This window comes from Falco cherrug, chromosome 12, assembly GCF_023634085.1.
Source record: "Falco cherrug isolate bFalChe1 chromosome 12, bFalChe1.pri, whole genome shotgun sequence".
In the NCBI taxonomy this organism is placed as follows: Eukaryota; Metazoa; Chordata; class Aves; order Falconiformes; family Falconidae; genus Falco; species Falco cherrug.
In genome coordinates this window covers 28292023-28303767 of record NC_073708.1, presented here as the reverse complement: position 1 = coordinate 28303767, position 11745 = coordinate 28292023, and the positions used below count along the sequence as shown (strand labels likewise).

General features: G+C 42.0%; 1 protein-coding gene across 1 annotated transcript; it reads right to left on the bottom strand.

Moving 5' to 3' along the window:
- Positions 1-804: 804 nt before the first annotated feature.
- On the bottom strand, positions 805-10784 carry BTF3L4 (basic transcription factor 3 like 4). The gene is made up of 6 exons (XM_055724278.1): positions 10638-10784; positions 9351-9414; positions 8352-8465; positions 5724-5925; positions 4244-4303; positions 805-3323 (listed from the first exon to the last, which is right to left on the bottom strand). Exons 2-6 carry the CDS (start codon positions 9402-9404, stop codon positions 3277-3279), a joined length of 477 nt encoding a protein of 158 aa, XP_055580253.1. The 5' UTR covers positions 9405-9414; positions 10638-10784; the 3' UTR covers positions 805-3276.
- Positions 10785-11745: the final 961 nt, after the last annotated feature.

Genomic DNA, 11745 nt, shown 5'->3' with positions numbered 1-11745 from the left:
TCATAGCAACACCTAGATCCTATGGGAAGTTGACAAATACTAGTGAATTATCAACATATTTCAGTAAAATTTCAGAAGCAGTTCTAAATTCACGCTTATTATCCTTATGCACTCTTCCCATATTCCTACATAAAGTTAAAAATTCACCTAAACCCTATTTTTTTTTCCAGGTCTGTACCCTTACTGGGGCTCAGCACCAAGCCTCCAGCGTTACTGACTGTACTGTAATCCCTGCCACCCATCATACATGAGGTTGGTTTGTTGGTTTTTGGTTGGTTTTTTTTCCACAGAGCAAGCGCACCACAACTGCACGTTTTCACAGATGCTCTCGCCCGAGAGAAGCCAGCCAGTCCCAAGGCTCCCATCCATTAGGATGGGAACCACACAGAACTCCCAGGAGTCCAGGCAGGAAGGCTAGCATTTTCAGTCTTCCACATTTGCCAAGTTCTCAATTCTTTGGTCTTCACTGATTCAGCTTTCATTCTCCCACATACAACCCAAGAGATGTTTCAATTCGCCTTCTGCTCTATCTTCCTAATTTGCAAAGCACTGCCAAGTTCTTTAACATGTCAACAGTGTTTCAGCACGAAGTGATAAGCTCAAGGGCTTCACAAGTACCGTGGTTACCATGCTTCAAGCCAAGCAAAGAACATTTTAACATTCACCTTTACATGGGGAGTTTTTATTGTACCAATGCTCCCCAAAACTACTTTTAGTAACTTTGCAATTCCATCAGCATGTACAAACAGTTTCCAGTTGCATCATGAATAAATACGAAGAAAAAGAGCTTTTCCCACAACAGCCTTGATGGGTTACTTTTAATTAAAATCAGTTTAATGATTGATAAGCTCTAGTATTTCCAGCAGCAAATGATAAGTGGTTGACTGTTTCCAGATACAGTGAAAAAACTGAAGATAATATAACTACATAAGCTAGCATAGTTAGTTTACTGGTTGTCAAACATAGGAAAGACTGAGTTTAGCATGTCAATTGTCATGACCAAGAGCAAAAATTAAACAAGTATTCTGTAGGAACCTGAAAGTTCAGCTATATAAACTCACGGAATCATTGTTTCCAATGCTTACTCTTCATCTCTCACGTAATACCTCTGCTGTACTTCCTACATCAGAAATCCATGAGCACAGATTTTCAGTATCTGGTTAGTATTTAGGGGGAGGGGATGTCCTATACATAAACTCAATACAGTTGCTACTTCAAAACGTTCTTCATTCATGCCCCTTAAGCAAACGGAAGAACACTGCAAATACCTGTTTCCTAGTATCCTTCGTTTGCTCTTTGAGCACGCGGAGGCAGCAAAAGGCTGTTCAGTGTACCTGTGTGCACATGAATGAAGACACCTCTTCCTTATAACCAAACCAAACACATCTGCAGCCAACTTGAGATTAGCCACATAACAAACCAAAGTTTCATTCTGCAGGGAACTCACTCATTCACTGCAGGGAAAAATAAGATTGTGTGTATACGGGAGTGTAAAATCCTAAAGCCCTAACAGGACCCTCGCTAGGGCTACCTGTATCTGCCTCAGTGTCAGCAAGGACGTAGTGCCATTGCAAACAGCTGCTGCATCCATCTGTTGTTCCCCAGCTAGTGCTGGTGGGAGGAGAGACAACACACAAGAGGGAGCATTTCCTCTTTTGTACTGTTATTTTATTTTTGTAGTAAGATCCATGTAGTATATAAAATATAACAGGAAAAAGTGAACAAAGCCTATAAAATAAACTGAGCTCAGATGACAAACCACTACAGCTCTGCTTTCGTGGTTTTATGATGTTACCAGAACTCATGTACTGTTTACCTTGTACTTCTACAGTTCTCTAGCATATGAACCTACATAAAAAGCTGATATGTTCCAATTAAGCCATAGTTAAGTGACAGATGTAGAGGAAAAAATGGCTTTCTTAAGCCACAGCTGCCCCTGACACAGGTTGCAATGATGTCTAGCTATACCATAATGCACACTACATCAAGAACCTTTAAAAAGCCTCTGAGAAAATGGATTCACATTAAGCATTTTAAAGAAAGGTCATAAATACTGCACTGTACCAACAGTACCTCCCAATATCCTCCTTACGCCTAAGGCGCATTTGTGGTTTTTAAGAAGCTACTACATAGATGACACCAAACCTAGAGGTAGGTTATAGGCAAAGGTAAGTTACAGGCAAAAAAAAAAATTATCCCTTTAGAGCTAGTCATTGCACAAACTGCCCCGCAGAAGGCAAGGCAAAGTGTCAACAACTCTCTCCTCCCACCTTAAACATTGCTCACACGGTGCATTTAATTCCTAGTGCCATAAGAATGACAACGGATCATCAGCTGCCTGTAAATGCAGTCATGCCAAGAGAACAGCTTGAAGTTATTCAAGCAAAAATCTGTTACTGTGCAAAACTGGTGCACTGGACTGTTACCAATGAGACCTCCAAGTTCAGGAAGTGACCTGATGGTAGAGAACCAAGGTGTCTGTTTTCCTTTTGACATGGGAAATACTCTACTTAATTAACAGGAGAACATACTGCTAAGCCTACATGGAAGGAGTCAAACATCAGCTTGTCTCAAAAGGTTAAGAGACAAGAAGAAAAAAAAAATAAAAAGAAAAAAAGTTAAGAAAGGTTAAAAAAAAGCACACTCTTCTGAGACCAAGTTTTCTTATTCAAAAAGTTAACGTACCAAAACAAGCAGGCACAACAGCTTGTCTATGGTATCATCTGGGATCAACACAGGGTTGATTAACAAGTATCACGTGTACATTTCAACAGGGATGAGAAACACATCTGCAAATACAATAGTTAACAGCAAATTAAACCCAAGTTTTAATGGTGTAATGCCTTCAGGTCACAAAATGTGGACAAAATTTTCATCTTAACTACCTTCTGTGCACTATTTGGTGATAATCAAAAGTAACAACGCTGAAGATTCATTTTATTTCTACTTCCAAAGGAAAAGGGGAAAAGGTTAAATAAGTGTTCTCCAATTTGTTCTCCACTATATGTACACCCACACACATACACACACGCACATGCACACACCCCTCTGAACTGCACTGACATTTCCTTTTGACCAAAAGAGTAGATCCTGGGAGTAAGTGCAAAATGCAAAATCAACTGACAGAAAATGCTGAACAAACAGCATCATAAAAATACAAAATATTTATATTACTGAACTATTAACAGATGATGTTCTCTGTTTCTTTAAAACTTTGGAACCACATAGCTGATTTCTTAAATCTAGTCCATGCCAGCTTCCAGAACTATTAATGTTTTAGTTAGCTTCATTCTTTGATGCTTCATCAAAGTTTTCTACGAGATCTGAAAGAGATTAAGATAGTTAATACAGTAATGCCCAGTAACATTATCTTCGTAAATTTAATGAAAAAGCATATATTATAGGAAAGGTTAAGTAGTTCTTAACTATATTCACGTACACCATTTCTTATGGGCAGATTTCGAAGGGCTTTTAGAAAATACAGTTTGTTTGAACATACACAAAGAACCAGAAATGCAGGAACACTCAGAAGAGCAGAAGTTCGAACACAAAGTGATTAAGATCTGATTTTCAGAGGTGCTACACTAGCTGCAGTTCAGTCTTGAGCCACCAGCATTCTTTAAAGAATGCCTGAAGTTAGGCACCCATTAACTGCTGTACTCCTGGAAACAACAAATTTTAGAGATCTGAAGTTTTCTGCAATATCACAAAGAAATAAACCAATGCCAGAGCACGAGGAATTGAACCTCAGGGTCCATCAGTTTGTTGTTTTAGCTAATATACCATACTGATGGATATAGTAGAATGTGGTGATCGACAAGGTGGTTATTAGTTTCACAAATTAAGAACTTGAAATATTTTTTATTGAGAAACTTTCAGACACTTACATAAGCGTTGTTTCTTCTACTAAAGAAATAAAAAAAAAAAAAACACAACTCCAGACTCTTGATTTAAAGACAAAGTCAACCTGATGACTATGCCAATCATGTCATTCTGCAGCCCTAAAACCCTATCTGGATATTTAGTTCACCTGTTCAACCTCCCTGAGAGTATTTTAATCTATTTTCAACTAAGAATCAAGCAATTTGCACAAAGTACATTTTTTTTTCAAAAGCTGGAATCCAAAATTGTATTTTAATGCTGCCTAGTATATGAAGCTTCCCTTAGCACGTGAGAAGTATAATCACATCAAGAGCTAAACATTTAGATTCATGCATTTAAATATAAGTGTGTATGTGCCTACCTGGGACATCATCATCTTCTTCATCAATATCTTCAGATTTTGGTGCTTTACTATCCAACACTATAAAGATAAATTTGGTGCAAAGTTCTCATTATACAGAATTAGGGACAATCCCACAACAAAATAAAAAACAGACGGGTGAAAGAAATTCATTTCCCCAACCCCCAGCAGTGACAAACACAGAAATGATTGGATATCAACAGTAAGCAAGCAGCCTGACCACATGGCCTACTTGTGAACATTCCTATACCAAAGTACCAGCACAGCCATTTTCAAACGCTACAAGGTATTAATGCAGAGCTAGCAAGAGACCAAATGATACAGAAAAAATGCAGTGTGACTAAATCTTCAAACTGAAGTCATGTGTTTCAATGCAACAATAATGTGGTACCAGTCAGGGACCAACATATCATATAACTCAACTATCAAAAGGCCACAACCGTAGGAAAAAGTACTTCTGTATCAAGGCTCCTGCATCAAACCTAGGCTTCTGTAAGTCATGGAACATGCTACAAGTAATCTAGAGAAATACAAGAACTTAAAAAAAATAAGAGAGTACTTCTCATTGGCCAGACTTCCTGTACTATCTAAAGAAAGCACAGTAAGTATCTATTGGTACCAAGGTTGTGTCAAACAAACATGCTGATGACAATCCATCGCCGTAAATTTTAAATGATATTTTACGTATTAGTAAAGGAGGAATAAAACCCCTTCAATTAAACTCTGAACATGAAATACAGAAGAAATTGAAATGACTGATTTAGAAAGAATAACTATTCGTTGAAAACATCACAGGTGATGTATTTTTCAGTTCCAAATACAGACAATGGCAACATGTCCAGTTACAGTAGTTTTAATGGCCCTAAGTCTAAACTGAACTGTCCCCAGACTCAACTTTTAACTGTAAAATTACAGTATTATACCACATAAATATATACACACTCCCCAAGCTCCAATGGTTTTATATTAAGTAGAAAATAACCGTTTTTTTTAAATTTTGAATCAAATCCTTGATTTTGAGTTCATTTTTTAAAGTCATTGTAGTCACTGTTGAATTCCAAAGGGAATTATAGAACAGAAGATAAAGAACAGGTTTCTTTCTCCATATCCACAATAGAAATATGATTTGTATGAAGAAAACTGAATCAATTCTGTGACAAAAAGAACCTGTTGAATTTTTCCAAGTAAGAATGTCAACTCACTTTAAGTATATTGTCATACGCACCTGGAATCACAGCATGTCTGATAATTTTTTTTTCCATCCAGGTCTCCCTATATAGAATCTTGGAACAACAAAAAAAACCTGTTGTCCTGCGCTCCTCCTCCCTTGCTCCCATTTCCACAGCAGCAGCCAATAAATAAAAGTACATATGCTTTTGGTCACTTTTTAAGTAACGCACCTGTTGTTAACCTCTGGTTAAAACTTTTTATACTTCGTATGATCCTTAAATCAGCAATGAAAGATTCCAAGAAGACCTACCTTGTCTTGGGAATTGTTCAGCTAACTTCCGGAGACTTGTTAAGCTGTCAGCACCAAGCTGGCTTAAAATGCCTGGAAGCATTTCTGTGATCGGTTTAGCCTCTGCATGACCAGTAATTGCAAAAGTGTTAGCAGAGAGGGAAGCTTGAACCTTGGGGTTGTTGAAGTGAATAACTGTTCCATCATCTTTTATCATGTTCACCTGTTTAAATATATTAATAACATTTACCAAAATGTTGCAGCATCTTGTTGAACCACCATGATAAATTAATTCAAATCTAATTTAGAATATTAAAATTTTTAAAATTACAAAACTAGCATTCCTCCTAGAGAATAATATAACCATGGTAAGAGCATCTGGAACTACCACCACCTAAACTGGAAGTAAAATGTGAGTTAATTATAAGATACGGCTTCATACATAGTGTATGAAAATGTAGAATTTAAGAGCTGTAGCGCTTCACGAAACACCCTTATCTAAATGCTAAGTAATAAAAGTGCAAGGATTATATGTTCTACAGTTCATGTATATTTTTAACAAAGCCAGAAAACATACATAGGTTATTAGACTGCAAGGCAGAAATGAGTTAATGTCAAGAATGTCTAGGGGGGAAAAAAAAAAAACCAAAGCCAAAACCCAAACCTCTCAGCTTTGTGGTAACTCTTTACAAACTAAAAGCTCTAATAGAAAAGCCATGCCACATCAGTTTAAGACATCACAGTTCATGCGGATAGATGTGAAAGATCAGGAAAATGTTTCTGTTTCTGCAGCAGAATTGGCAAAGGCACAAGATTTACAATCTGGCCCACTTGCCAAAGCTGCCCAAGGCACTTCCTGCACATACATATACACACAGAACTGGAGGTTTATGTACCAGCTGCACTAGAACAGGCTTTTATGCCTTCCCAGTAATTTAATGATGACTCTTCTAAGACTAAGGACATCAGAGTGATCCTGCTGTCTTCCTCTTCCCTGGTGTTCTGAATCACCAAGAATTAAGTTTTACAGCCAGTACACCAGCCTGCTTTGCTCCTACTGTCAAAGTTTATACTGGCATTTTTGTACGGGTTTATCATGTTTTTTTAACTTAAAGTGAGACAGAATGGAAAGTTAAAAAGGTTTTTCTTCTGAGCATGGCTAAACTACAGTTATGCAGAAAACAATTTTGTCTGAAGAGGAAGACTGTTCTACCCATCCAAACAGTAGTAATAAACTTATGTGACAAAACTCCTAAGCATTATTTTTAGTAGAAGTTACAGGGAGAAAACAGGAATTTAGGAACTGAAGAATATAAAATACAAACACACATAAATTCTCAATCTTCACACAGCAGCAGAGATCAAAACCAAGTGTGTTGCTTTCCTGCAAAACTAAAGGCTGTCCTATCCTATGCACACAGGGAAATGGTGAAGGCTTCGAGCACAGCTGTCCTCTTAGAAACCTCTTAAAAATCACAGATGAGTTACTAATATTTGACTCAGCATTAATAGCCTCCCCAGACTCTTCTGTCTACACAAAGTTTACCAAAGTCAACTTGTGGCAACCTGAATACAGCAACATACTGCAATTATGTACCTAGCTATCAAGGCAGAAGCATGTAACATTATCTTGCTTTGTATCAAAACATTTAAAATCCTTACGAACCATGTCTGAATACAGATCTTATGCTTTGTGTAAAAAAAAAAACAAACAACAAACCAACCACCCAGAAGAACCGTGTCTTCCTTTCAGTTCATATAGTTCAGTGTATACATATCAAGCTTAAGAAAACAGAGCAACTGAAGTGTTTCTGTAGCAGAGGTATGAAAACTTAAAGAGGCAAACCAGGCTTCTACACCGAAGCTGTATTTGCCTTTGCAAGAGAGGTATGCACCAAGTGACCTCTGAAGGCACCCTGCAACCCTGCGTAAATTAATCACAGATTAAATACTGTGCTTCTTTAACCAAGTACTACAGTAACATCAAGCTCATGATGAAGGAACACCTCCTCCCACACAAGCATCACTCTCTACAGTGTTCTGGAAAACGTAAGTGTATCAGTTTGTATTTCATCCATGTCAAATACAAGTAATCAAGGAACATCTGAAACCTTTATATTCCTACTTAACACAGAAGCTGGTTCTGCACAGTTTTTGCTGTGCTGTAAGAAATGTCACCTCCTGTGACTACCACAAACAATTCTGGCAATTTTCATGCAGTGAAAGGACCTAATTTCAGTAAGACTGGCAAGTTCTTACTCCAGGTATTTTTAAGGGTTTTTTTATATTATGTACCACACAACTCTGCTTTAGACATGCCTGTTTACTGATGTGTGTGTTCACTGTTCTCTTTATGAACGTAATGACCTACTCTAAAGTCAAGAATCAAGTTTTGTTCTGCAATGAATGCAAGACACATATGTGACAAACAGCTTACTAGCTCCTGTAACCACTGCCTGGCCAGCAGAACTTTCTCCTTTCTTTAGGTATGTATGCATTAATGTGAATGAGGCAATAATCACATAACTTTACCAGTCAGTACCCAGACCAAAGTTTTTGCAGGGAAAGCTGTTGTTAAAAAAACCCTACACTGACAACAAAAGGATACAGTGAATTTACTTTCAAACAGGAAACACTTTATCACTATACCTCTTCAATGCCAGCAATGTTATTTACTGCCAGTTTTTTGAGGGAACTCTGAAGTTTTTTGTCATCAGCTGTAGCTGTTCTGTGCACTACCTTCTTCTTTCTGCGAGCTGTTCCCTACAAAAGAACCAAGAGACAACAGTCAGTTAAGCTCAAAATCTCACAACACTGTAATTTTGGAAGTCCTATCGCGCTCTTAGCAACCTATCTCTCAAAGTATGAGAAAGCTCAGTAGTCGAAAATGCTTCTCAACTTATTCCCCCTCACAGTTTTAGCTGTCAGTCTCAATTTTAAGTTTCTTAAGTGCAAAAGACCAAAAGGACACAAAACAGCAGCAGTATTTTCCCTTCCTACAAGCCAGATTATAAAAATACTATTTACTCTAAACCATATATAAGAAACTTCCACCAAGAACTTTATTTTCCCAAAATGAGGCACAAATACAGTGATTTTAAAAGGTCACTTCTGTAACCAAGTAATTAACATTTTTAAACTATTCCACAGACAGCAATATTGGAATTTCTACTCTGCAAACTTCTGCACAACCCCACCCACAGTACTGAACAGACTACAGGCTTTTTTTTTTTTTTTTGGTCATATTAGCTACCTGCTGGCTCACAAAAAAGAAAACAGCTCAGTGCAGAGTCAGGTAAGCCCTGGAGCAGGCACAAAGGGAGGAACTTCCCAACAGGGAGAAGAGAAAGGCAGAACTGGAACAACCAACAGGTAAGCTTAGCTTGAGCTCTCACAGGTCGCAACAAGTCACTGAATTAAAGAGAAAGCTTACACATTGGAAACTGCTCATCTAGCAGTTATGAACTGAAAGAAAATTGCATTTCAGGTAGCACTACTACAATCCCAATCACACAAAAACTGTGTATTTCAAGCCCCAGAAGTGTATTTTTTTCCCCTCCTATGAACTAAAGCCTAAATTTTGAAAAATTTCAGAGATATTTCTCCTTCAAGTCACAGAAAACAGTAAATCTCTGATGCTTTTCTTACCTTTCCTCCTATTCGGACCTGCGCTTGAAGCTTGGCCAATTTTTCCTGGTTCATAGTGCTGCGTCTAAAGAATAAGAATGTGACACAAGCACAAGTTAACCATCAAAATATCAACAAAAATTTCTCAGTCCATTTTAAAAGTACTCTTAAAATTGCAGTGGTTTTTTAAACTTACAGTAAATTCACAAAAACAGCGCATCAAGCAAATACATGTAACAAAAAGCTTTACAGATAGACCACCTAAATAACACAAAATGGTCCAGTAGCAGCCTGTTTAGCTGAAGCGCTCATACCATGAAGAAGCTAATCAAAAGCACATTGCATTTTGCATCCGTCTGAGGTACTAACTGCAAATTTCCAAGCATGCCAGTTTACCGTTGGCACCATTTGACAGAGCTACTGATTCAGAACAGACCCAAATGTACATGTACCGCACTAACTGCTTCTAGGAAAACACCATTACCTTTAAGAGAGCCCAGGGAGAGACTCAGGGCTACCTTACTTTGAAGACTACTGCCAAATAACGAATCTCTGATACTTTTAACTAGTAAGCCAGGTCTGAACTCAGTGAGGTTCACATCTTGATAGATTTCTCATATGAGCCTCTGGCAGCTATTAATCCAATTGAATGACTGGGAAATTAAGTCAATTGGACTCCCCGACGGGTCAGGTGGGCCCTTTAAAGGAAGGGCTTTAAAGGAAGACCTGAAAATCTAATGGAGGGAAGAACACCCCAAACCTTCCAACACAAGGAAGGAACTTCGCTCCTCTGCCCTAGTGAGTCTTTAGTGAGTCCCTGAATGAACGGGGAACCCCCTCGGCATTTGCATTGTGCCGGGGAAGCGACGAGGCGGAGACGGGGCTGCCCGCGAGGCACCGGCACCGCCGGGGGGTCGCCACACGAACAGGGCCTCCGCCGGCGAGGCGTGACGAGGGGCTCAGCCGGCAGGGCGGCTCGCTGGCCGCCCTCAAAGCATGGGGAGCGGGAGGGAATCAAGGTCCCATCCCCCGGGAGCCAGAGCAACCCCGCCCGGCCGCGGCCGAGTCACGGGCCAGCCAAGCCAGGGCAGACGCCGCCTCACCCGCGCCTCGGCACAAGGCCTCGCTCCCCCGTCCTCTCCTCAGGGAAGGGCCGGCGCCCGCGGCCCCGCCACGGCCCAGCGCGGCGGACGGAGGCGGGACGGGTCCGAGCCGCCGCGGCGCCCCGCCCGCCCCGCGCCGGTAGGCGGCAGGGGAAGGGAGGGCCGCGCCGGCGGAGCGGTGCCGGCGGGCGGGGGAAAGTCTCACCTGCGTCCGGCGGATCCTCCGCAGCCCAACACGCGGTGAGAACAAGATGGCGGCCAAGGAAGGAAAGAGAGGCGCACAGAGAAAGGAAGCTTCGCGCCACGTGACGGCGCCAGCCCGCCCGTGGATTGGCGGCGCCGCGGGGGCACATTAGCATAGCAGCAGGGGCGGGGCGCGGGGAGGCGTGCGCGCGGCGCGCGAGGCCCCCCGGGAGCTGTAGTCTGCGGGGATTGGCAGGGACCGATGTCCCAGGGCAGTGGCAGATGTCCCAGGGAAGGGCCAGTGCCCCAGGGCGGGCAGGGACCGATGTCCCAGGGCAGTGGCAGATGTCCCAGGGAAGGGCCAGTGCCCCAGGGCAGTGGCAGGGACCGACGTCCCAGGGCAGTGGCAGATGTCCCAGGGAAGGGCCAGTGCCCCAGGGCGCGCAGGGACCGATGTCCCAGGGCAGTGGCAGATGTCCCAGGGAAGGGCCAGTGCCCCAGGGCGCGCAGGGACCGACGTCCCAGGGCAGTGGCAGATGTCCCAGGGAAGGGCCAGTGCCCCAGGGCAGTGGCAGGGACCGATGTCCCAGACCAGGGCCGGTGACCCAGGGCAGTGGCAGATACCCCAGGGCAGGCACCGGTGCCCCAGGGCAGGCAGGGACTGCTGTCCCGGGGCAGGGACTGGTGCCCCAGGGCGGTCAGGGGCCAGGGCCTGGTAATCCAGACCTGGGACACAGCGGTTCCAAACATGTCACTACGCACGCTTTGGCACGCTGTCCCACTTGGTGAGCCCTCCTTCATACATGAGTGCTTACGGTCGGTTCTACCTTCCCAACCAGCTGGGCTGTGGCATACAAAGGCACCCACTCCGGTTGTGGTGCAACCAGAGATGCTTCATTGTACAGAGAAGCTCATATTTGTATCTCTGAGGCCGGGTACAAATTCCATCTGTATGTACCACCAGGCTCAGGGCAGAAGCCATTCATGAAGTTACATAGTTACATATCACTACAAGCATGCAGACACCTATTTGCTACTAGATAACCATGTTTATGTTACTCTCCTTCACAATACCCAAGCTGTTCTCTCATCTCCTCCAGGTCAGAGATCCATCCTCCTCTCGTATCTCT

Coding starts and splice junctions, on each gene's coding strand:
- BTF3L4 (XM_055724278.1), bottom strand. CDS start 9,404: ATGAACCAGGAAAAATTGGCCAAGCTTCAAGCGCAGGTCCGAATAGGA. Junction 5,926..8,351: donor ACATTGCTGGCATTGAAGAG/GTATAGTGATAA, acceptor ATATTTAAACAG/GTGAACATGATAAAAGATGA. Junction 4,304..5,723: donor TGAACAATTCCCAAGACAAG/GTAGGTCTTCTT, acceptor TTATCTTTATAG/TGTTGGATAGTAAAGCACCA.